The 26,339-nt window shown below is 49.5% G+C and overlaps 1 protein-coding gene across 1 annotated transcript; it reads left to right on the top strand.

Annotated features, from left to right (window-relative positions):
* Window positions 1-9: 9 nt before the first annotated feature.
* MAL (mal, T cell differentiation protein) lies at window positions 10-26,014 on the top strand. The gene is made up of 4 exons (XM_039528540.1): window positions 10-239; window positions 19,825-19,992; window positions 21,915-22,040; window positions 24,692-26,014. Exons 1-4 carry the CDS (start codon window positions 153-155, stop codon window positions 24,764-24,766), a joined length of 456 nt encoding a protein of 151 aa, XP_039384474.1. The 5' UTR covers window positions 10-152; the 3' UTR covers window positions 24,767-26,014.
* The last annotated feature ends 325 nt before the right edge of the window (window positions 26,015-26,339 follow it).

The raw sequence follows: 26,339 nt of genomic DNA, 5'->3' as shown, positions 1-26,339 counted from the left end.
ATATTAGCTCCTTCCCTCTAGGCAGGTAGCATTCATCCATCTGATCAGTCAAGAGTTCACCTGTCTCAGGGAGGGAGGTGAGGCTGCATTTGAAAGCCCCTTCCAGTTGCAAGAACCAGTGTCTCTCAGGTGGTGCAGTTGAACGGACAAAAATGTCATCGGCAGCTGCTTCAGTCTCCTTGCCTACTGGCTTCTCCGTCCTGACGACATTTCCTGATCTCCTCTTTATCCCTGAATTTGTAAGTTTGGGCTTTCTTTTTTTAATTGAATTTTTAGAACCCGAGCAATGATTGTGAAGGTCCCCAGAGGCTTTGTGTTGCAGATTTCTGAGTAAAGTACAGTGTTAAGCCATGTGCTGGTATGGTGCTGTGCACCTCTGGCTCACACCTTTGCACTGTGGCAATGTACATTTCCCCCCCGCTCCCCAATGCTCCCTGTGCTCCCTGCAGGATACAGCTGGGGGCATGAATTCAGGGGTGCAGTTGTGAGACCATCATAACTGGGCCAGTGGAGAAAAGAGTGGGCACTTCACGGCTGAGATTTCCATAGCATTAATGGCAATTGGACAGCCAAATCTCCTAGGCAAATTTCATAATCTCAGCCTCTACCTGTGCCCAATTTCCTGATCAATGCGTTTGGATAAGTGTTGGCAGCACTGCAGAAGATAAAATGTTAAAAAGGCTAAATGAAGCCTGCTGTCTGTGACGGCAATTCAGCTATTGATACGTGCACAATACAAGCTTTCCGAGGGGCAGCCAAACTCTAACTCCACTGCAAATTTGGAGGCCTTTTTAAAGGAGAGAATTGACTGTGTATACATAATATGTAGAATGTTGTAAAAGTCTGGCTAAGTTTAGACTTTCCAATAAAGGGCTGGCATGAACCCTGGCAGACACAGCACTGCAAGATACAACACCTATCGAAGGTGGCAAAAACAACTGTATGGCATTTTATGATGTTTGAGTAGTAGTATGAGATCATAGGATTAAAGACGGTATCAGATGAATAGTCACAAGGACAAAGAATTAGGCCTATTATGTAACCTGAATATTACAGTGGGAGAAAATGATACTGACTCTCCAGGTATTTAACAAACATTAAAGATGTAACTAAGGCCGCCTGAACATTTTTCCATCTAACCTGTTTTTCGACAGAAAAGTGGAGCTTTGACAAAATCAAAACTTTTGCAGAGATTTGTTTTCCTATTAAAAACAAAAAACAAAATCTCAGATTTTTTTTTTCAGCCAATAACCAATAATTCAGATAAAAATTGTAAAATTACCTTTTTTTTGTTGCAGTTTTTGGGCCAAAACTTTTCAGTTTTCCAGTGAAAAGCTGAAGTTTTCCCAGAAGGGGGGGAAAAATTCTGACCAGCTCTTGATGTGACCGGTGGACAAACGGGTTCCCAGGGTGAAAGACTGCTGGCCCCATTGGCTTCAGTGGGTCCAAGACTTCGCCTGAACGGGTTTAAGGGATTTGTTCAAGGTCTCACAGGGCAGAGGCTCCTTCCTCTCCCAATCTCCCCTGCCCTGCCCCCTGCTCTGTGCAGTTTTAAAACAACAGGAAACCAGGGGATAATGTTACATTGCTGGTAAAGCATTTGTTTGAAAAATGTAACTGAACAAGTAAAACTAGCATTTACATTGTGCTGTCTAAACAATGATAGCTCAGGATCATTAGGTCACATAGGGCCTGATCCTGCCCAATGCTTAAGATCAGATCAGTTTAGGTTCCTAATTCCCACTGAGATGAATGGGCGTTTGGGGTCTCAATACCTTTGGTCTCTTAGTGCCCCCTGTGAGTTACGCAGCACCCTTCACTCCCAGTGAGGCCTTCAGGAGTGGGAGGGCTTGGTGCTTTTCAGGCCTGGTTCTACAAGACAAATGTCTCGGCACTGATGCTGCAGCTGGCTCCCTCCAAGCAGCTTGGAGCCGTTTGCAGACTCGGGGCCCTAGTATCTCCTACCTCCCTGCACCTGGGTGGATGTCACGCTAGGAGAAGGAGGAGGGTGTCTGACCAACCTCAGGCTCCAAGGTCCAGGAGTGGGCCTGTGGTGGTGCCTCTGTGCCCCGTGGTAGAGTCCAGTCCCGTCACGGGGTCAGTAAGCAGGGGTACCCGGGGGTGGGGAGGATGTTCTTCCCCCCCGCCCCCCAGTGAGGAGGTGGCAGATGGAGATCTCCCCTGGCCTTATGTACCCACTCCCATGGCTCCCTCCCTCCCAGAAGCAATGGCGTCTCTCCTTCCCAGAGAGGGACACAACAGGTTTGTGGGGGGCCTTTCTACAGCCCCCCTCCCATGCAGCAGCCTCTCCGAGGCCGCCCAATAGACTCCCTTTTGCTCCCGCAGTGACCCTAGCTCAGTCCTGTGAGAACTGGGTCCCCCCACCTTGGCAGCAGCCACCCGGAAGAGAGAGAATGTAACCCACACGCTTCCTGGGTGTGGTGTCTGTCCCATCTAGTGGCACCGAGACCACTTAGAGAGAAAGACAATGAGTCTGCTCTACAGCCTTAGCTAACAGCCAGCTGGCTTTCAGTTCATGCGGCAGAGGCTCATGCATTAAGCTCCAGAGGTCCCAGGTTCGATCCTGCCCGACGACGACCAGGGTCTGTTGGCGTTACGCTAGCAGAGCTCCGAAGGGGGAAGGGTGTAAGTCAGGAGCTGTAGCAGCAGGACAGCAAGGAGCCACCCCAGTGACAGACACGGCCGACCACATCCATCAGCTAGGTCAGGTGTGTGGGCTCTGCACCTGGGTCTCGCTCTGCGGGGGTGCCCTTCTGACGGGAATGTGGCAGGAATGTGTCCCTCCTGTGTAACCCAAAGCCTGGCTCTGGGAACGGAGCACAACCTCCCTTCCCAGAAAGGATAAGCTGCAGGGAAAAACACTGCTCCCCCCAGTGCTTGAAATCTGCCCCCTGACAAGGCCTGGCCACCCAGGTACCCCGGCCCACTGCCCATGAGGCCACTGAACAGCTCAGAGCGTTTATTATGCCCACTTCTCGCCACCATTGAACAAACTGATAAGCCACCTGAGAACAGCCCTGGAGATAGAGTAAAGGAACTACAGGTGGGGCCCAGAGCCCCTGAGATAACAGGCCGGGGCCTGCAGCTCCTGGGACGCAGAACAATTCCACCCAGTTGACAGAAGGCTGGGGAGTGTGATAGTGAACAAGGGCTGGGGAGGAGGGGACAAGTGGATGGCAAGCTGGACAGGATGAGGAGGGGCCGTTCTCTTCTTACGATCCACCCAAAAATCTCTCTGAGGGGAGATCAGAAATCCAGCTCCCCTTTCCCAGCGACGTTCATGCTGCCGCTACTTTCGTGCAGCGCACATGTCCCACTAGCTGGGAGGAGGAGCTCTCATGACACTTGTCCCTTTGGAAGATGATCGTTTAGCAAGCAGATATGGGGAGGAGATGGATACGGACTGTGACTTCATTTGGTACCTGGCCAATTGATCCAACGTGCGAGCTAGAATACTGATGCATTTTTGAGGACTTCGATAACTCAGACATAGGTTAGGGGTCTGTTCCAGGAGTGGGTGGGTGAGATTCTGTGGTCTGCAGTGTGCAGGAGGTCAGACTAGATAACCATAATGGGTCTATGAATCTATGAATTGCAATTTAAACAGATCGAACCAGTTCTGTTCCTTGCTCCAGCATGGATTTGAGAACAGTTAGTTTTTCTCAATAGAACTCTTAAGCAAGAGGGTCACTTCTTTAGAGGGGTCCCACCGAGGAGGAAGGATTTGGCCAGGCAGACCTGTTCAGTTGGGGACCACCCAACTGATGTGGGCAGGAGTGCAGAGTGCTATTCCCGGTGTTTGGCAGGACACAGGGCCAAATCCTTAGCTGCTGTAAATCAGTGTAATTCTAAAGACTTCATTGGACTGGCAGTGATTTACACCCACTGAGGATTTCTGGTCCACTTGTGACTCCGAGCATGGGATAAAGGAAAAGAAAACGGGCGGAGGAAATACAGTGTGTGCAGCACACTAAAAAACTGCACTCAAAAACCTATCGCTGGACAAGAAGCAGGGTAAATGTTCTGTGTTATTGAAATGCACCTTGCTGCTTAGTACATACTGTTTGTTCAAAGCTTTAGCTCGAAAGCGATCTGTTCGATGAGCGCGCGCTCGCTCGCTGTTGGAAATAGAGCTGGCCAAAATGTTTCAAATTTTGAAATTCTAAAAATAAATGGGGAAAAATTTCAGAAAGTGTTCACGAAATGTCCTCGTTATTTTGAGCAACCCTAATTCTAATGTTTAGACAGAGAATGAAAAGAAGCCAATGAAACCTGGTCATAGGGTGCTGATGCAAAGGTATGTAGCTGGCTGTGATTGTTGATGCGAAACATGAGATGAGTGTGAAGAATGAAATAGCTTGCAGTCGAGCTATTAAAAAACAAACAAAAAAACCTTGAACAAAAATAGTATGGCCCTATTCAGAGGGAGGCTAAATACTGTCACAGGCCCTGTGGCTAGATCATCCATGTATTTGGTGTAGCATGGCACAGACAGCCCCATGCTTGCTAACGCGGGTGCAAAGCAGGAGCCGCTCCCCTGAGTCAGTGGGATTACACTGGTGTAAACTGGAGCAGAGGCAGACAGTGAGGGATCCAACAGACAGACAAAGTGACCAGCACCGCGTACATCTGTACCCCAGCTCGTCCCTCTGGCCCAGACTCTATTCACTCCTCCTTGTTGCCTGCAGCAGGTCAACAAACCCCAGGTTACACTGATATCTTTCCCCATCTGTAATCCTTGCCCCAGCTCCTCGGACCACCCCTCATACTCCTTGCTCCCCTTCCCCAGCCTCCCCGCACCTCCCCTCCCCAGCACAAGTTCCCTTCTGTCAGCAGCTGAGAAATGCAATCCAGTCACAGGCCCTGAGGCCTGAGGGGCTGGGGGTGGGAGCTGGCTGCTCCAGCCTCTGGGAGTAGGGCCTCCTGTCCCATGCGGTCTCCATGGTGCCCCCCACTGCTGTTTGAGGGGTGGGTCAGAGTCCCTCCCCCATCCTGCCAGCTCTGCCTAAAATCTTGACCCCACTGACCCCCATGACAGATTTCTCAGTGGCCTCAGTAAAGCCAGGATGTCGCTCGTTGCCCCTGACTCCGGGAGACACTGGGGAGGGATTGCAGTCTCAAAGCCAGGATGTCGCTCGTTGCCCCTGACTCCGGGAGACACTGGGGGGATTGCAGTCTCAAAGCCAGGATGTCGCTCGTTGCCCCTGACTCCGGGAGACACTGGGGAGGGATTGCAGTCCCAAAGCCGGGATGTCGCTCGTTGCCCCTGACTCCAGGGAGACACTGGGGGGATTGCAGTCCCAAAGCCAGGATGTCGCTCGTTGCCCCTGACTCCAGGGGAGACACTGGGGGATTGCAGTCTCAAAGCTGGGATGTCGCTCGTTGCCCCTGACTCCGGGAGAGGAGACACTGGGAGGGATTGCAGTCCCAAAGCCGGGATGTCGCTCGTTGCCCCTGACTCCGGGAGACACTGGGGAGGGATTGCAGTCTCAAAGCCGGGATGTCGCTCGTTGCCCCTGACTCCGGGAGACACTGGGGGATTGCAGTCTCAAAGCCGGGATGTCGCTCGTTGCCCCTGACTCCGGGAGACACTGGGGGGATTGCAGTCTCAAAGCCGGGATGTCGCTCGTTGCCCCTGACTCCGGGGGGGGAAAGAGACTGGGGGGGGGGAAGGGATTGCAGTCTCACGTGGTGCCCAGCGCTTGTCAGGCCCTGTCCTCTCGCCTCCCAGGTCTGCCTGTTGCTGCTGCTATCCTTGGGGAAAGCCAGTGTCCAAATCCAGGCCCCAAATACTGCTGGGCACTGGGTCTCCTTCCCCCTCGTATACCCAGCCCTGTCTGCCTTTAGCCCCAGAGCCAGAGGGAAGGACTGCTTTTCCCTGCTACCCCAGGGCTATCCTGCCCCATGGGAGAGGGGTCTCGCGCACGCCTGGGGAGCCAGACCTCCCAGAGCTGGAGGCCAGGGATTCAGCTGGGTGCTAGTTAAAGCAGATTGAAAACGTCCAGCCCTTCGCTCTTCAGCCCTGGAGATTTAACTGTTGTCAGTCCCCTGCCTGTGCCAGAATCAGTGACTGATTCCATCACCGCTGCAGCTGGGAACCCGAACACCGCCCCTGACTTTCCACATCCTCCGCTCACCAGACATGCAGCCCCTTCCCTGTTGGGCTGATCCTGGACAGCGCTCCTTTGGATACATCCCACGCCTCCAACCTGCTCATCTGCAGCCCACTGGGCAGTTTCACCCGCCTGGCCTCCACGGTATTACTACTTCCCTTCCCTTATTATTGCCACTGCAGACTGTGCAGCCTAATCCTGCCCTGAAACCAGCCCAAACTTGATACTTTCGGTTACGTGCTGCCCTGAGTTTGTTTCCCTGTTTGCTAGAACTCAGTGAGCACAACAAAAACAAACAGCCAGGGCGGCTTTAGGGAGTGGCAGGCAGAACAGTTCCAACAGTGGCCCCCCGACGACCAAAAAAAAAAAAAAAAAAAAAAAAAAAAAGGCTTGTACTCACCGGGCGGTGCTCGAGTTTTTGTGGCACTTGCGGCGGGTCCTCCTTCTTGCTCCAGGTCTTTGGGCACTGAAAGGACCGCCCGAAGAAGTGCCCCTGGGCCCGATTTGCTAGAACTCAGTGAGCACAAAGTGCAAACTCTGGTGAACACAAACAGCTGCAGAAAGTTGCTGAATCCCTTGTGAACAGAATGCACCAGGGTTTGGAGCAGCAGGAAGGAAAATGTTTAAGCCAGTCTCCTGATTTGCGAGGGCCTGACTCCATCCCCTTTTGCATGGGTAGCGACTGCACAAGTGGCAAGGCAATGGAGAGACAGGCCCCCAAAGCTTCGGTAACACCGCAGGCGATAGCACTGGCTTGCAAGTTGTTAGCTATTGCTGTTCCTAGGCCCTGTTAGCTGGAAGGTGTTCTCATGCCAACAATCAGATAATTGTAGATATCAATTGTGCTGAAAACTCCTATGGACATATTATCGCTCCCAGCTGTGTACTTAGGGGGAGTCATGCATTGGTAACAAAATTTTGATTAAAAGATAAGTTACCCAACACAATGTTAAAACTGAAATTGCCTTTCTTGGGCTGATATAGCAACTGCTTTTATCACGGGAAAACATTGACATTTGAAGCATTTATGCAACTATTATTGTGGCAAAAGGTCCTGAGATGAGAACATGATCAGGACATCTGGTTTTACTATTTGGGAAATGTGTTGACAACTAGTTTAACGATGGTTAGGGCTTGGCAGAAATCGATTTTTATTTTTTTTTATCATTTCCGCAGATATCTATTTTTGAAGCATTCTCCCCCCCCACCCCATTTACATCAATTAAAATTTTCATGGTTGCAGGAAGCTCTGGGGGTCAGACAATGGAGAGGTCAGATATTTATTTAATGCCGATAGATGTTGAGCTTATACAAGTTAAAGCTTTATAACCGTTAAAACACAAATTGGCAACATCCCATGTCCAAGAATACAAAGTAAATATCCCTAAATCAAACTCTGTTGTCAAGCAGCATTTTGCTTACTTTGCCCGTCTGTACATTTTGATGATTATTGACGGAGATATTTTTGCTGGGGTGTGTTAGGGGAAACTGATGTTTACCGGCATTTAACGATAAAAATCTAACCCATCCAAGACTAATTCTAGTCAGATATTCGATGTTCAGAGCTTTCCAGACAGCTGCACAAGCGGCAGTAGCAAGGCCATGCTGAGTATGTCTGCGCTTCAAGCTGGAGAGGAAATTTCCAGCTCGAGGAGACGTACCTGGGCCAGCTCTGATAGCGCGAGTGCTACACATCGAACACAAGCTGCAGTGGTGTGAGCGGCAGCAGGGACTAGCCACCCTAAGCATGCATCTGCCATTCTGGTTTCCTGCTGCTCGCGCTGTGGTGGCTGCCCTCTGCTTGCAGCGCACTAGTGATCAAAGTTAGCAGGGGCCCCTCTAGTCCCCCCAGGTCGAAGCAGACACACCTTGAGAGAAACCAGACTGGAATGTGCTGCAGGTTGGGTGTCTTCTCTGCTTGTTAACATCACTCTGATGCAACCTGCCAAAGGAGGCTTTGCTCAGACGGTGGCCCCCCTCCTGCAAGTGGATCCATTTTGGCAGACCCACCCTAGTGCCCTCATTGCCTCTGCCAAACTGGTCCTTCCAATGAGCTTTCTGGATCTGGCTGAGGACAGTTTTATTTTATTCTGGTGCTGGCACGAAGTCGGCTGCCCTGAGTTGTTACATCCTGTGTGATCGCTGGAATTGCTGGGTTTTATTATCATTTTGGATTACTAAGGGAACACTTCCCCCGACCCCACACACACGTTTTTTGTAGCTACAGAAACACAACAAAGCTGTCAGGACACTCATCACAAATGATGAGAGCGCTCCTAGAGGAAACATTTCCAAAGAAGGGTGTGGAGAAATTTAGCTGCATGACTGCTTGATTTGAAAGAGTATCATCAGGCCCCATGACACTCCAAGGGCCAGATTCCTCAGGGTTTGTGTAAATACTGTCATCTCCATCTGCGTGGTCCCTCCCACGCCCCTGAGCCTGGCGTTGGGCATTCTGTTTAACTACCCCCCACCTTCTTCCCAGCCCACCAAGCGCCGATCTGTGTGGCCAGTCAGCTATGCAGGAAAAGAAGGTGCAGCCGGAGTGGAGAAGTAGCACGAAGTAGCAGACTCCAAAGGCAGAGAAGAGCAGCAAAAACCTCCTGAGCTGTTCTCACATTCTCCTTCCACCTCCTTGCTGCTAAGGTAGCAAAGTGAAATGTGAGAAGGTTGGGATTTCCTAAGGGAGTTAGGTGCCAGGAGTTTGGGCCTAACTCCCTTAGGCTCCTTTGGAATCTGCAACCTACATTCCCAGGGAGGATCAGAGATGTGGCTCGAGTAAGTTTCACTCTTCTGCCGGTGCCCAGAGGAGAGTTGGGTGGGGCAGGAGGAGCAAATGCAACCGGAAAAGAAGGATCCGAGTCTGCAGTGGCTGAGACTAAACAGTAAAAGTCTCGCCTGAGCCCCGTGAGGCCTGGCTCACCCCAGGAGCTTGGGTTTCAGGCAGAAGAGAAAGGACAGTCCAGGGTTAGGGTGCTGGCCTGGGGCTCAGACAGGGTGAGCAGATAGCAAGTGTGACAAATTGGGATGGGGGTTGGGGGTAATAGGTGCCTATATCAGACAAAGCCCTGAAAATAGGGACTGTCCCTATAAAATCAGACATCTGGTCACCCTAGGCTCAGACCTGGGCTCAATGCCCTGTTCTGCTACTGACTTGCTGTGTGACTTTAAGTGAGTCACTTAGGCCTGGGCTACCCTAGGGGATGGGGAGGGGGTGATGCCCCTGTTCCTGCACACCTGCTCCAGCTAGCGCATGTGTACATAGCATGTAGCCTGGCCGGGCAGCAGCTGTGGACACATGGCTGAGCCCTGCTGAAAACAAACCCAGGAAGTGATCCTAATGGGGGTGTACCCAGCACAGCTCAGAGGGGCTGGAAACACTTTCAGCTGCAGACAATGGCAGAGATTAACACCTGATTTGCTTTTGCTGCTTAGAGTAGCATCAAGGGAGTCCAAAGCTGGGCCCCACCTGGCCCTCTGGCTGGGAGAGCAGTGACCATGAGGAGCAGCAATGGGCGTTTTGAACTCGGCTCTCTAGCCTTCAGCGGGGGAAGGAAGACTTCCTGATGGGGGCAGTGAAAGTGCGGGGGCAAAGCTGTTGAGCATAAGAATAGCGATTAGTGCTGGGTGTAGGGTGACCAGATGTCCTGATTTTATAGGGACAGTCCTGATATTTGGGGCTTTTTCTTATATAGGCGCCTATTGCCCGCCCACCCGCTGTCCCGATTTTTCACACTTTCTAGCTGGTCACCCTGGCTGGGTGAAACTCTCCATATGAAACTACAGAGAAACAGGCAGCTTCAGTGGCCCTGAAATGTTTCACAGATTTGTGCTGAATTTGCCAAATTTGGTTTTGGGGCCCCCCAAAAAACAAATTTCCTCCCCAATCACCACGTCAGGGTTTTTTTTTTTTGTTTTTTTTTAACCAAAATATTTTGTTTTTTTGATTTAAAATGGCTTTGTTTCAAAAATGCTTTTAATCAAAAACGTTAATGCTTGAAATGGAACCAAAACAATTTGGGTTGAGAAATTTTTTTTTTTTTTTACTTTTCAAGTCACCAAAATTTTGTTTTCAGTTCAACCCAACTGAACCCCACCCCCTGCCCCCAATTTTTCAGACTTGCGGGTGAGCAGACAAATCCATTATTCACCCAGCTCTCGCAGTGATACGTATTCCTGACTCCTTACGTTCTTGTAACGGGTCCCCAGAGGTCCCGGTTGCTGTGCCGGGTGCTGCGCACATATGGGAGGAGCCAGGATCCTCTCCCTGAGGAGTCTGCCATGGAGCTTCTGGCAAGATGTGACAAGTGAGTGTAGGGAACATGAGGAAGGGGAGGATCCCTGTTATCTAGGCAGGGAGCAGGCACAGCAAACCAGCCTGGGGAAGGTTTCTCACTCCAGCCTGTTGCCAAAACCTGTCGCCTATCGAGTGGAGTTAGATAGGCCGTGAGCAGGGGAAGGTTTGGGGGAGGAGAGTAGCTGGGAGAGCGGTGGGGAAGAGTGAGAACAGGAGGTATTTGGGGAAGACTGGAGGTGAGACAAGATGTGGCCAGCATGACCCAGCTATCAGCCACTCCCACTAAATCCCACCGGGCAAGAGCAGCTGGCAGCGCAAGGCTAGGCCAGAGGTTATGCTGGGATCCGTTTAATAAGGGGGTGAGGCTGGCTCCCCTTGGTCCCTGTGCCAGCCCTAGCACCAAGGCAGGGTCAGTTCCCCCATCCCCCTTCACTGTACTCTGCCCTTGGCCTCTGTACCCTGGATGGAGGGACGGGGATGAAGGGGACATGTGCTGGGGCACTGATGGGGGCGCGGGGGTCTGGCTATGGAGGGGGAGAGGAGGGTCAGGGCTCAGGGCATGGCCCGATGGACAGGGAGAATTGGGAACTGGATGCAGGGGAGCAGGGATGTCAGGGGAACTCGACTGTGTAAGAGGCAGCTTGGAATGAAACCATTTAACCTGGGCATCTTCCACTGTTGGTTCATGGCTCAGTGCAGCTTATCCAGTGCTGGTGAGGCATGAATGGGAGGCGGCAGGAGAGAAAGGAACCTCTGAGGGGCTGTGTGCGCAGATCCTGTTTCCTCTAGTGAAGTCAGTGCTCTGGGCCCATGGGAAGTGGAGGGGATTTCTCAGCCAGGCTCTGGCGCAGTCTGAACCACCCAACTTTGCATCTCTTTCTGAAAGACACCCGCAAGGTCTGGGCCAGGGGAGGCTCCCTGGCTGTGTGACACAGGAGGTCTGGCAGACCCTGCTGGCCTTGGACTCTGTGGTTCTATCTGCCTGTAGCCCAGGCACTGTTCTTAGCTACTGCCTAGGCTCCTGGCTCGCTTGTGTACCGCAGCCTCGGGAACACCCACCGCTGTGTAACTCACAGCAGCTAGTGACACGGTGCCAGCGCCTTTGAGAGGGGAGGGAAAAGACGCAAACAAGGCACGCTGGGACTGGGACTGCGGCTGGGAAACCCGCCCTCCCCTGGGCTCAGTGCGTCCCTAGGGGAAAGTGAACTGGCTCTGGAGAACAAAGCGCAGGACTCCCAACTCCTTGTCTCTGTTTGCAAAGGAAGTGTTGGTTTTACAAGTGTATTTGCAGAACTGTAAAAACAGTCGTCAAGGAATGGCTACAAATCCCAAAGGGCCCTACTAGTAACAAAAGAGCAACAAAGGAAGTTTGCAACAGAATTGTTAACCCACAACATAGAAGGGACTTTCCCCACTGAAGAGCTAGTTATTGGATGCAGCAAGGCGAACTGACTGGCCAAAAAAGAGAACCTGTATTTCCAGGGCTTAGCCAGCAATCTAAACAACAGTCCCATCTTGTGTTCCGTGCTGCATTTTGCTGGCCAGACCGCTAGTGGGACACTGGCAAAGTCTGATGCCTCAGCAAGAGCACACTAGAACTCTCTTCCTGAGCAAGCAGAGAAGGGAAATTGGATTCCAGAGGATGGGGCTAGAATTCGCTGACCAGTCCTCAGAAGCAGCAGCTAAAGGGCACACAGCTCTCTGGAATCCAGCACTGTAATGAGCAGAAGCTGGATTCTCTGTAGCATTTACAGCCATTGTCCAGGGCCGTGTTTTCAAAAGTGCTGATGGAGTCTGTGGGATTTGTGCTCCTAATTCCCTAAGGGGCTTGGAGAACACCCCAGCAATAATCACCTACGGCCTGTTCCCTTGTACCCTATTCTACACACCGTTCAGGTGTGGGCTTTTTACCGAGCTGGTTCTAAACCGTAGTGTGGCTGCAGCTCCGCTACTCCCCTTCCCATACCAGCTATCCTGGGCTAAGAACCTTTATACTGGGACAACTGTGCCCACGCCAGGGGGTCGAACTGCTCTAACTACACTGGGATAGTTCAAGTGGTACAACTTGTGTGTAGACAAGGCCTGAGGGGCTGTTCTGACTTCCCAGCAGTGAAAGTTATAATGAGGGAAGGGGAGATGTTCCCACACTAGCCCCTGATGAGGTGTGTGTGTTTGGCTGGAGGGTGTCTGTGCAGTCTCCAGACTGGTATCTCTGGCTCCAAGCGTCTGTAGCACTGAGACTAATTGCTGGGGCTCCCCTGGCGTGCTGGTGGCTTTGTCGCTGGTTTGGGCAATGGAGGCGGCTGCTGTTCTCTGGCGGTTTCAGAAACCCTTTTAGATTCACTGCTGTGCTACCTTAGGGCTGGGGGAGTTAAAAGACCGGCGGCCGCACTCCGGAGCGGGTGGCTGCCTGAGGTTGTTATGGTGCTGAGCCAGGAACTGGGAGGGCAAGGCTGGCAGGGAACACACCTCACCGTCACGCACTGCTGGAACTGAACCAAATGGCATTCCTGGGTCAGCTCTGGGGAGTGGCTCCGCAGCGGCTGCATGTTGGCACGATGTCACGGCCTTCAGGGGAGCTATTCTGATTTCCATCCACCCTGGGGCCCAGGGGAGATTCTCTTCCAGGTCCTAGGCATGCCTGGGAGGAGGCAGAGGACTGCGATGCCCCAAGAAAGGCGGCTGTGGTGGCACTTCTAGCTGAGAGCAGACATGCCTTTCCTCCTGGGACTTCTAGCCTAAGGCTGCAGGCTCCAGCGAGTCCGGTTCATACAGCCAGCTTGGGGGGGCTTGGCTGACCCAAAAGGCTGCACCTTTAGCCATGGTCCATCAGCACAGATGAGCCCCTGACAGCTTCGAGCTATGTGGAAAAACCCAGGCAAAGGCAGCTTTGACTCAGATGGGGGAAGATGATACCACATCAGCATAATGGGGCTGCCTCCGGGGGAGGCCACATTCCTCCGCCCGCTGTCTATTTACAATCCTAACGCAGCCCCTTTCTTTTACTGATCACTGCAGCTAGCTCCAGCCAGGTTGGAAAAGCTGCCTGCCTGGGGAGCCATGTGGATGGCCTATTGCCTCTATATAAATCCATGGTACACCCACATCTTGAATACTGAGTGCAGATGTGGTTGCCCCATCTCAAAAAAGATATATTGGATTTGGAAAAAGTACAGAGAAGGGCAACAAAAATGATTAGGGATATGGAACAGCTTCCATATGAGGAGAGATTAGTAAGACTGGGACTTTTTGGCTTGGAAAAGAGATGACTAAGGGGAGATATGATGGAGATCTATAAAATCATGATTGGTGTGGAGAAAGTAAATAAGGAAGTGTTCTTTACTCCTTCTCACAACACAAGGACTAGGGGTCACCAAATGAAATGAATAGGCAACAGTTTTAAAACAAACAGAAGGAAGTATTTCTTCACACGGTGCACAGTCAGCCTGTGGAACTCCTTGCCAGAGGATGTTGTGAAGCTCAAGGCTATAACAGAGTTAAAAAAAGAACTAGATAAATTCATGGAGGATAGATCCATCAATGGCTCTTAGCCAGGGTGGGCAGGGAGGTGTCCCAAGCCTCTGTTTGCCAGAAGCTGGGGATGGGTGATAGGGGATGGATCACTTGATGATTCCCTGTTCTGTTCATTCCGTCTGGGGCACCTGGCATTGGCCACTGTCAGAAGACAGGACACTGGGCTAGATGGACCTTTAGTCTGACCCAGTGTGGCCATTCTCATGTTTCACTGGAGGCCACATCTCTGCAGCTCTGGATTCCAAGCGCATGAAGTGCTGTGTGCTTGGGGCACATGGGCAGCACAGGGTTTTGTTAGTTACAAAATGCTGCAACATGACAGACACACTCTGGTGTTCCCAGTGTGCCGCTCTCTGCGTTACCCTCGCAATTCGTGAGTAAATGGGGGGAGGTTCTGCCGAGAGCTGCCTGATTTCACACCTCTGTTTCAGACTCCAAGCAGTGTCATCTAGGAAGGGAACCATTAAACTGCCTTGGACGCTGATGATTTGTAGTGCCTAGGAACGCAACTGTGACCCAGGACCCATTGTGCTAGGGGCTGTACAAACGCAGAACCTCAGACTGCTCAAATGGGACGACCTCACTTACCACCCTGTCTTTTTTCATAGGCCTGATCCTGCTCTCAGATCCACCAGGCTACAAAGATCTTGCCTTGTGGATCAGCTTGCTGGACCAGGCCATGCTCGGGTCAATATTATCCATGCAGGGTGAAAGAAAATCACCACATCCCTGCACCTGTTCTGTTCAAACCCTTTTTCAGGATGGTAATGTAATTGTTTGCCAAGTTCTGTTGCTGAGCTGCTCTGTGTGGCAGGCGGTCTCTGCAGATTGGAATTATTCCAGTACATTAGTGCCCGGAGCCTCAGCCGGCACTGGGGCCCCATCGCGCACCCCTGCCGCCGAAGTGCCCCTGAAGAAGAAAGTGGCGCCGTGGAGCTGCCGCCGATCACGATCGCGGCTTTTTTTTTTTTTCCTGCCGCTTGGGGCGGCAAAAATCCTGGAGCCAGCCCTGGCGCTAGGTGCTGCACAGGCAGAAGGTGGAGGGACAGGCCCTGCCCCAACGAGCTCACAGACCGAACAGACAGGGAGGGAGCGGGCAGGAGGGGAAACAGAAGTGACTTGCCCGGGTCACACAGCAGCGTACAGCCACATCCCCGCAGTCAGCGGTGGGGAGAGACATCACCCTCAGCGGGGAGGCAGTATCGACCAGTGGAGAGAGCACTGGACTGCGACTCGGTAGACCATGGCTCCGTTCAAAGCTCTGCTGCTGGGTGACTTGGGGCAAGTCACTTCACTGCCCTGTGCCTCCATTTCCTCATCTATAAAATGGGGGCAGTGATACTGGCCTTTGTACAGTGCTGTGAGATCTCTGGCTGAGAAGAGCGGGGGTAGCGAAGGGTTAATTTAAGCCCCTGAGCGCTAAAAGCAAAATCCCTAGGATTTGAGGTGGAGGTTCCCGTACTCTGTACAGGCCAGTCACTAGGCCTTCCTGAGAGCAGCACGTGGGCAGTCAGGGCTCAGGCCTTAAGCGCGCTCGTCACATAAATGCGAGAGAAGTTTCCCACTTCCTCTCAAATGCGTCGTGCTAACAGTGTTATTGATGGCAGGCCTGGAAAGGGTCAGGCTGGTTAGACCCCCCCGCCCCCCCAGAGGTCTGGATGTGAGAGAGCCTGGCTGCGTTGTATTCCCAGCTTGTCCAGAACAGAACGTTCTCAAACCTTTAGGGGTAAAAATCAACCCCCCCCAAACTCCTGCCTCCCCCAAGAGTCCCTCTGCTCCAGCTTGCCAGGCCATGAGAGCTCAGCGCTGGGCCGGAGGGGCTGCATTCTTTTCTTTTGTTTGGTTATATCAATGTCAGGCTAAAAAATGGAGTGGGAACTCGGGAACAGAAATGTATGTGAGGGAGGGAGGTGAGCAAGGCACTTAGCAGCCGGCTTTCATGACCCCTCAAATCAGACATTTTTACAACAGGTGAAGTGGGTGAGGCTTGATTTGTGAGGCAGAGAGAGGAGAAGCGACATACCCAGCCAGCAGCCACTCTGCCATTGCTAATGGCTGTTAATGGTGCTAAGAGATGTTGGAACAGCTGTCTGAAGTGTTTGACAACAGTACCTGAGGCTCTGGGCTCATTAGCCTTTCCCGTACTTGACAGATAATTGGAGGGGCCATTCATCAGGCTGTCCTGCTCTTTGCTTTGACAGAGTAAACTAGGTCCCTCTCTCCTGGTGTGTGGGCTCATGTTACCTACTTACCGTGAAGAAGAATTTCAGAAAACGATACGTGGAACAGGTTTTTTAACCTCGCATTCCACACTGTGCTGGGTTTCAACCGAGCACCTCCCAGTTCTTGGGGATCTCCACAGCCCCTCGCTGCCAGTGAGTCGTGGATCATCTGCAGATTCCAGCAACTGACCAAGCAAATTCAGACTCTATTTGTGCCACTGTGTTGTGATTGCCGCCTGGCTTGTCGTTAGACCTACTAATAAACGTGTATATTCTAAGTTCATGAAAGGGGCATGCAGCTGTTAATCTCCAGGGGTGATATGGAAGAGTAAAAATACTTCTACATAGTGCTTAGTGTTGCTCTCACATCAATAGGCTTTGAAGATCGTCACTAAGTTGGGTGATGACCAGAAAATGTTTCCTCTGGGGTCTGCAGAAGACCTCATTCATGTGATCAATCCAGCGTGTGTGTTTCTGCACTTATACAATGCTCCCATCCAGTGGGTTCTCTCAATGTGTCAAACTACTGGGCCTTTTGAGACTAGCCAAACAAATGTGTTCCCTTCCCAGGATAAAGCTGGGATGAAATAAAGGCATCTCAGAACATCTTCCTGCAGCGTGCAGCAATAGAGGATTTCTGAATGTTGTGATGCTGCGGGGGAAATATCTTCTCTACTTTCAAAATGTTCTTAAGTGATGTAAAATATAAGTGTTGTGATTTTGCCAGGGTAAGTTGGTGTCTGAAATCAGAATCAGCCAAACCACAGCACAAAATGGTAACTTGGGTTATGTCTACACTGCAGCAGGGAGAGGCTCCAGCCAATTCCCTGCAGCTCCCTAGCCTAGGACCCCAGAGCTGTTCTGCTCTGCCCTGCTCAGAAGCCTGACCAGTATGAATTAATTACCCAATCCACCCATCCCTCAACGTGGAGAGGACATTTAGCCTTTGTAATCTGATCTGAGAATTCCCAAGCACTTCAAGCAAAACACACTGGTTTGGGTAAAATATAAAACAGGTTTATTAACTACAGACAGGTTTTAAGTGATTATAAGTGGTTGGCATAAAAGGACAGAGGTGGCTACCAAAGACCATAAAAATAAGCACAGTATTTAGATCAAGCAATGTTCTCACCCCATGGGATGTTACAGTCCTTACTGCACAGGCTTCCCCCTGAGCCTGGACCAGTCTCCTCAGATGACCTTTGTCGTCTTGGCATCCCGGCTGTGTCCAGTGTAGGTGGGGGAGGAGAAAGGTGAAAACGTGATGCTACTGTCCCTTGTTTTACACCCTTGGTCCATGTGCCTGGCAGATGCTAGTCAGGCACGTCCTGGTGGGCTTTGCTGAGTCCCCATGTCCCAGTGACTGAGCAGTTCCCATTGTGTGGTGCTCGCATGGCTGAGTCACAAGGTCGATTAATGGGCGGTCAACACCCCCCTGGGCAGGGATCCTTTGTGTGTCACTAGCAAACTTGCAGCATATTTCACTAACAACCATACAGCACAATCTAATAACTTTATACACACTAACGATATATATATTTGGACAGATCAACGGGTTTCAGCAGATCACGACCTTTCATATACCTTACATGGCATGCCATGGATGTAATATCATGACATATGTGGGGGCTACAGTGTGTCATTCTGAGGTACGGTGTGTGACACTTACTCCACTTTCAAAGTGGAGTGAAGAATACGTATTAACTGGCCAGTTAGTACACGTTAAAGAATTGTATGGTGTGTGTGACGGCCACATTGGATGTGTCTACGCTGCAGTTAGACACCTGCAGCTGGCACATTCGCCCGCTGGCTTGGGCTCAGGCTACGGTTTAGCTGCAGTGCAGCATGCAGTGTTGTTGTAGCCATACTGGTCCCAGACAAGCTTGCTCACCAACAGAAGTTGGTCCGATAAAAGGTCTCATCTCCCCCACCTTGTTTCTCTAATTGCCGTATAGACAGCCAGGCTCAGCTTGGAGCCTGGGACCCATCATAGGGTCCCAGAGCTCAGGCTACACCGCAATTAAACAGCTCCTTGGCCAGAGTCAGCTGGCACAGGCCAGCACCGAGTGTCTAACCGCAGTGTAGACACTCTTCAGTGCACAGTAAATCCTTGTGTAGATAAGTCCGTCTGAGCTGTATTAGCAGGAGTGATGTAAGCACAACACGCAAAGTGATTCTTCCGCTCTGCTCTGCGCTGATTAGGCCTCAGCTGGAGTATTGTGTCCAGTTCTGGGCACCACATTTCAGGAAAGATGTGGACAAACTGGAGAAGTCCAGAGAAAGGCAGCAAAAATGATTAAAGGTCTAGAAAACATGATCTACGAGGGAAGATTTAAAAAATTGGATTTGTTTAGTCTGGAGACGAGAAGACCGAGAGGGGATGTGATAACAGTTTTCAAGTGCTTAAAAGGAGGAGGGAGAAAAATTGTTCTCTTTAATTTCTGAGGACAGGACAAGAAGCAATGGGCTTAAATTGCAGCAAGGGCAGTTTAGGTTGGACATTAGGAAAAGCTTCCTAAGTGTCGGAGTGGTTAAGCCGTGGAATAAATTGCCCAGGGAAAAGTTGTGGAATCTCCATCATTGGGGATTTTTAAGAGTAGGTTGGACAAACACCTGTCAGGGATGGTCTAGAAAATACTTAGTCCTGCCATGAGTGCAGGGGACTGGACTAGATGACCTCTTGAGGTCCCTTCCAGTTCTATGGCTCTATAGGACCCACATTGTTAAAGCAGGAGAGCCAGAAGCCTGTGTAAAGCTGTGTCTATTGTTGTGCACACCAATGGCAGCGGCACAGCTAGCCAGAAAAACAGTACCAATATCACAGGAAGGGGCAAAACTTTGCATTTGTTGAAATGTAAATAAGTAAACAAACAAAATGTTGAGCTCAGTTGCTGGTCAACAACCTCCCAAGATGCAGACACAATTTTTCATTAGATTTTCCATTAACAAAATAAATTCCAATTTTCAACAGCAAACGTCATTTAAAAATGGAAAATTAAGAAAACTTTGGTCAGCGGTAGCAGGTGGGTTGTGCAAAATTTCTCTAATATTACATCTGAGTGTTGGACTCCATGGAGGAAACACTTCCCTTCATAAGTGATTTGTTTTGGGGCTATTAAATACAGGCAGTCCTCAGACTTATGCTGTTCGACTTAAGTTGAACGGCACATACGACGCTTCTAGATTGACACCCTGAATTAACTAATGACTATAGGGTTTTGAATTTACGATGCTCGTCCCACAAGTTGCAGTTCCGAGTTACAATGTTCCAACTTACGACGCAATTGTAAGGGACCAATTGTGTCGTAAGTCTGAAGACTGCCTGTATTCACATATGAGATGGCGACCGCCCCCCCCATATGACAATAAATTGCAGAACTAGATGATTGATGCCTTGTGAATTGCCTGAGAAGAAGGGAAATCTAGGTGTAGAACTGCTGTAGTTTATTAAGACAGGGTTTGTTAAATTAATATCCTTATTAGTTTCTTGGGGAAAGAAGGCAATTTTGATGTACAGCTTTCAGGTTGAGACCAATGGACTTATCATGTCTTTTGAGATCATAACATGACACATGATGATGGAAGATACGAAACCTGAATTATTCTGTTCTCTCTCCCTTTCACTTATTCCTTGTAGGTGTTTGGAGGCCTTGTCTGGATTCTGGTGGCCTCAACCAGGGTAATTTTTGAGTTAGTGCAAGGCTGGGTTATGTTTGTCTCCGTGTTCTGCTTCACATTCTCAACTCTTCTCATGTGCCTCTATTTCTGCGGCGCTCATGGTGGAAAATCTTCTTGGATCGCAGTGGTAAGTTGATCCTCTCTTTGTATAGCTCACTGACACATACAATCTGAGCACTGTGGCCCTGATCCAGCCAACACATAGGCATGTACTTGAATCAGTCGGACTATTCACCGGTGTCAAGAGAAGTTAAGCATGCGTGTTGGCAGACTGGGTTTATATGCCTCTCACTGTGCCATTGCAGGATTATCGAAAGCTGCTATCAGGCCCTGAATGCAGAATAAGCAGCCTCCGTTCCTGCTGGCTCAGGAAGCCCAGCAGTTGTGCATGTTGCACCTGTTCTGATGAGCAATTAGCAAAGCTGTGTTTTGCATGTCACTATATTCCCCAGGAAGGGACTGTAGTCCACACCCCTCCTGATGTACCTCCCTTCCCTCTTCTCCTCCAAAGCCCTTTCTTTCCGGGGAGCCCCCTCTGAGATGTCAGCCACTAAAAACTATAGTGCCACATGCAGGGAAAGGATGTTCTTATGGACTAGATGTTAGCACAGGACTTGGAAGATCAGAGTTACAGCTGGTTGGGAATTTTCTTTCCATTATTTTCACAAGCAATAGTTTCTGTAAAATTAAAATTTTCCACAAGATAATTTTGAATTTGCTGAAACTTTTCAATTTTCTGCCAGGAAAATCAGAACAAAATATTTTGCTTTGGGTCGATTCACCATTAAACTGCATTTCCCAATGGTGACACCATTGCCCTGTGGGAACTGTAATTCAAACTGCTCATGTCCCCAGGATTTCCTTGGCCAGACTACACCTCCCATGGTGCAACACAGGTTCTCCTCTGACAGGCTACATGGCTCACCAAGTGAGACACATGAGTTTAAGTGCATCATGGAAGATGAGGCATGGCTGGGGAACTCAGCCCATTGGGGAGAATGGAGGCCTGAGATGCCCAAACCAGGGCCGGCTCCAGACCCCAGCGCGCCAAGCCTCAAGTCAAGTCTCACCTCCACAGGGCTAGGTTGTCTCTGCCCCCACTCCCCATGAGGCCCTGCTCAGCTGATGACTCCAGCTGTGGGATGGGCAGCGCGGACGCTGGCCTGATAAGCTTCACTGCAAGCCAGGGAGGAGGTAGAGAAGGGCGGGGAGTTTGGAGAGCCCTGGCTCCTTTGGTGCCGCCAAAGCCCCAGGCCGCTGCCGAGTATTCCAGTCAGGCCCTGCGGGTCATAAAGCTGGCCCTGGAGAACAGCTTCCATATACCACAACCTTGTGAAAATTGGGGATTTTGCCTTGAGTCCCCCCCTTACTTATTGTTTGCATTACTGTAGCACCTAGGAGTCCTAGTCACAGGCCAGGCCCAGACGCAAAGACCCAGATCCTCAAAAGTATCCAGGCACCTAACTCCCTTGGGAGTGGCCAATTGGGAGTTAGGCACCTAAATATCTTTGAGGATCTGGGTCACAATGCAGCTCCTCTCTGCCAAAATCTATTTGCCAAACTGCCAGACTTGGACAAAAAAACCAGGAGTACTTGTGGCACCTTAGAGACTAACAAATTTATTTCAGCATAAGCTTTCGTGAGCTGCAGCTCACTTCTTCGGATGCATAGAATGGAACACAGAGACAGGAGATATTTATACATACAGAGAACATGAAAAGGTGGAAGTATGCATACCAACAGGCAGAGTCTAATAAATTGAGATGAGCTATCGTTAGCAGGAGGAAAAAAACTTTTTGAAGTGATAATTAAGATGGCCCATAGAAGGTGTGAGGAGAACTTAACATAGGGAAATAGATTCAGTTGGACAGAATCCCATTTGCACAAACCATTTTGGCCTGAGGCTCAAATTAAATGAACTAGTTGTATATAGCCCAAAGTGCTGTTGTCGCTCTGCCGGGAAAGTGTGTGTGTGTTTTTTAGAGTACCTTCTGTCTCTGACTTTAGTGGTATTCTTGGAAGCGATTGTTAATTATTATTGTTTTCTAGGATGCTTTCTATCATTCAATGGCTGCTCTGTTTTACCTGAGTGCTGCTGTTTTACAAGCCTATGCCACCATCTGGGCCCGTGACTCGGCCTCGTTTAAAACTTACCAGGAAGACATTGCAGCAGTGGTATGTGTGTTATGCTTATAAAAAGCACATGGGATCTTTTCAGGGGAAAAGGCAATATGCCACGTTTATTGAAAATATAACAGCACACACACACACACACACACACACACACACACACACACACACACACACACACACACACACACACACACACACACACACACACACACACACACACACACAAGATGGTCTTAATAGTTACCAGTCTGTCATAGCTTGAGTCAATCAAATGGCCAGTTACAGGAGCAGCAGGTTTGTATAATTTTTGGTGGTGCCCAGAACAGGTCCAAGTCCCCTCTGCTTCCCCCCCCCCCCCCCCGCCTTGTAAGCCAATATACAGTAACTCCTCACTTAAAGTCGTCCCGGTTAATGTTGTCTTGTTGTTACATTGCTAATCAATTAGAGCAGTGGCTCAAACTTTTTTTTTTTCCATGGACCACTTGAAAATTGTTGAGGGTCTCGATGGAAAGATTAAGTGATCCAAATGTTGTTTGTACCGTTAGCTAACTATTGTAAAGCACTTTGGATAAAAGCGCTATATAAAAAAATACTAATTAACATGTTTTTGTTCTACAAATAAAAGCCCACAATTCATATTTTAATATCAGTAGTCTTAACCTTTCTAATGCAATGGATGTGCCCACTCTCCCCACCACAGCAGCCCCCAAACTGGGACTGGGAAGGAGGGGGGTTCTCTCCCCCACCACAGCAGACCCTGAGCTCGGGCTGGGAAGGAGGGGTGGTCTCTCCTCTGCCACGGCAGCCACAGAGCTGAAGCTGAGAAGGAAGGGGGTCTCCCCCCAGCAGCTGCAGCCCTGGAGCCTCTTTCTCTGGCCACCGTAGCCCTGCATGTCCCAAATTCCCCCCATTCCCTCTTCTCACACTAGGACCATGGAGCTGCAGGGAAGAGGCAGGGACACTCTGCTCCGGGGCCCCAGGGGGACGTGCAGGGGCAGCAAGTCGGGTACAGGGGACGTTGGAGGAGGCACAGGGGGGCGGCAGGTGAGGTCAGGGGAGAGATCCGGACCCAAACATTGGTGGTGCTGGGCCCCCAGGCCCTGAATATTGCTGGAGCCCGGGCACCACAGGCCCATATAACTCACCACCCCTGGCCAGTTAGATTGGGCACAAGTGAGGAGCTGGGCTCTGTCGGTCGCGATCTGATGCTCTGAGGTTTTGCAGGACTGAACTGAGAGTTCTATGGCAAAACACCCCAGCTTTATACTTGTCAATTCCCACTTTAGTCTATGGATTTTCATTGTCATTCTGTGATCGTTAGTCCTTATGTAGGGTTAATCTTGAGGTTTTCCGCTGTTATCTCTTTTGTTGTCTCACTTTGGGGCGGGGGGGTGTTTGCCTCACCTCTGAGGTTGTCAATGCTGCTAACTCATTTAGCATCGGATACAATAGATGTTTTTTGATGTTTCCAAGTCTCTCACTTTTTCTTGACCACCTGGACATTTGTGATGGGCTTTTTACTTATTTTTAACTATGCACACATTCCTCACTCACACCAAACAATTGTACAGAGACTTTCAGACAGGATAAAATTTTGGAAAGGATTATATGGTTACTAAAGGGATTACAAAAGAACCTTACACAACTGAGTTTGCAGTGCATACAAGAAGCAAGACCTTATTTCAAATACTGTAATGAAATCATATCCTAAAACAAAAGGTGACCCTAATCAGCCATAAGGACTATTCTAGTCTATTCCTGCCTTGAAATTAAAAATGGTGGCTGGCAGGGAATATTAAATCATAATTATAAAATACATCAATACATACTGCATTCTAAATCAAAACATTTATTAAAATAGGATTTTCCTACTACAAGCGTCAAATAGCTTTCACAGTGGAGGGGCGAACAAAATGTACCAGGAGTAAAAGCTGAATGGCCTGGGAGACAACCTAAGGGGGGGAAGGGGGAGAACCCTCCTCTCCCTTGCTGTGATAATGAGCAGGTTAATCATCCCCATCTATCAGACTCCAAAAGACGCTGGGATCTGGGCCATTCATATCCCGTGCAGTAGCCCACCGTTTCCTCCCATGCCCACTGTTTTTAACATCTTTCTAATATAGTATTACTGAGTGCTGTGCTCTGTGGCCATCGTCCCTAAGCCCGGCTGGGGCTTCGTCCCCGCTGAGCACAGTAGAAGCCAGTGAAGATTTTTACTCGAGGCAGCTTCTCTTCTACCTGCAAAGACTCTGGGGAACATGGTGACCATCTTAACTAAGGGCCAGCTGTGGCTTCAGCCCCATTGAAAGAAATGGCAGATGGCAGCCATTTGAGAAAGGGTAAAAGTGTGTGAGACACCACCAGAGATTGAGATGCTCACAAATAGTATTGTGAGGATCAGGGACACTGATTCAAAAGCACCGAAGTGACTCAAGAACTTAAGCCCGGTTTTCAAAAGTGACTTCTGCACTTCAGAGCCTAAGAGACTTTCAGTGACACTTGGATTCTAAATCACTTAGGTGACTTTGAAAATCTTTCCCTTAGCAACTCTGGAATGGAGTCACTGCTTTTGGGCTCCAAGTACTGTATTGGTTAAAATAAGTACTGCTGAATGGGCAAATTTAAATATCCAATCAACAAACAATACCCTTTAGCATTAACTGTGCCTGACTCCAGCTTTGTTTCCATTCTAGGTATTTGCATTTTTAGCCACCTTGACGTACGTGATCCATAAAGGGTTCTCTCTGCTGAGATGGAAATCATCATAAAACCTCCAGAGCTTCTTCCCCTAAGCCTTAAGGAATCCATCTTGAGCAACCTTCCCAGTTACGATCCAAGCATACGTCGTCACACGATTGCTCGTCTTACACCGGAATACTTTGATGTACAGACTACTATACACTGCTTTGTACTTGGTACCATGACAACGAAGAAAAACATCCGCCTGGAGAGATCTATTTTTCAGCAAAATGGTTTCTTTTTGGTGTCTTCTAAGTCAGACACGGTTTTGTTGTAGGGAACTGGGAACCCGCTTTACTTCTCTCTGTTTTGTCCAATCTCCCTGGGCCTGGGCCAGCTGTTGGAATGAATCAAGGGCATCTCTCAACCCCCTGCCAGTGAAGGAGCCTCGGGCTGTGGTGGAACTTTGGTCTCAACAGTTTAGCCTCCTGAGGACTGAAATGTTTTAGTCTAAATCAAGTCTTTGGGCTTAATATCGGGGTGTCTGGGTGAAAATGAATTGGCCTGTGAAATTCAGGGAGGTCAGACTAGATGCTCTAATGGTCTCTTCTAGCCTCAAACTCTATGAAACTTTCCATGGAAAGCCTCCTAGCTGAGTACCTTGATTCATTCCTGGGCTCTACAGATAACACCATCATTCACCACTGGCCCATCTCTTTGCCTTCCTCTCTCTTTCAGGTCACTTCCTTGGGGATTGTTTAATTTTACATAAACCACATGCAGAGTAGCTCAAATGGGCCCCGATCCAGCATTCAGCTCCATGCAGAGCTCTACTGACTTCATGGGGGCTCTGCGAAGCCACAGGGATCTGCTTGCAGGATCGGGGCCATATTCTGTAGCAGCTGTCAAAGAAAGTCGATAGTGTCTGTTGGCTCTTTAGGCAAGACAGCCAGAAAAGCGAGTGACATGTTCTGTCATTTTCTCAACACTGGGAGTGAGTGTGGAAAAGAAGCAGATACATGAATTAGTAAAATTCACCATGTTGAACAGAATAATTCAAGCTGCGTCAGCATTTTTAAGATCACAAATATGTATACGTGCTGCTCTGACACACTGATGCCAGTAGGCCAATTGCCACTGACTTCAATGGAAGCAGGAACAGAGTCTAACGACTCAGAATCCTGACACTCCGATAGATACAGGCCACATTTTCAAACTTAGCTGCCTAATATTAGACACCTGAAGCTGTATTTGGGTGCGTAATTTTAGGCACCTGAACTTTAACCAAAATATTTTCTCTTCTTGATCCAGACAGCAACACACCCAGTACAAAATCTCCTGGCACATAGAAACACAGCTCTGAGATTTATTCATCGTAAAGTTTTTTCCTTAACATCTGTTGTAACAGAATAATATTTCAGGTAGTCACTGTAAACATTCTCTTTGCTTTGCAATGAGAAACAGGAACAACTATTCTGCTTCCCTGGGGAGCAATGTGAATTTTTGCAAACTTTAAGGATATTTTTGAGTTAAGAGAGCAAATTATACATCCCAAGAATTACTGTTGTCTTAATCAGATGAGGGAAGATTATTTAGATGGTGTGCTGTGTAGTCTGTAGGCAACTTTAAAATAATGATCACCGCAATAGGGATAATAAACTA

The sequence above is a fragment of the Mauremys reevesii genome, linkage group 3, assembly GCF_016161935.1.
Source record: "Mauremys reevesii isolate NIE-2019 linkage group 3, ASM1616193v1, whole genome shotgun sequence".
NCBI classification, from domain to species: domain Eukaryota; kingdom Metazoa; phylum Chordata; order Testudines; family Geoemydidae; genus Mauremys; species Mauremys reevesii.
The sequence above is the reverse complement of the archived record's forward strand: the minus strand, read 5'-3'. Positions and strand labels throughout refer to the sequence as shown.

Excerpts from the sequence above, each read along its gene's own strand:
- MAL (XM_039528540.1), top strand. The coding sequence starts at position 153 with ATGTCATCGGCAGCTGCTTCAGTCTCCTTGCCTACTGGCTTCTCCGTC. Across the intron at positions 240-19,824 it reads TCCTCTTTATCCCTGAATTT|GTGTTTGGAGGCCTTGTCTG; the intron begins GTAAGTTTGGGC and ends TATTCCTTGTAG. Across the intron at positions 22,041-24,691 it reads AGGAAGACATTGCAGCAGTG|GTATTTGCATTTTTAGCCAC; the intron begins GTATGTGTGTTA and ends TTTCCATTCTAG.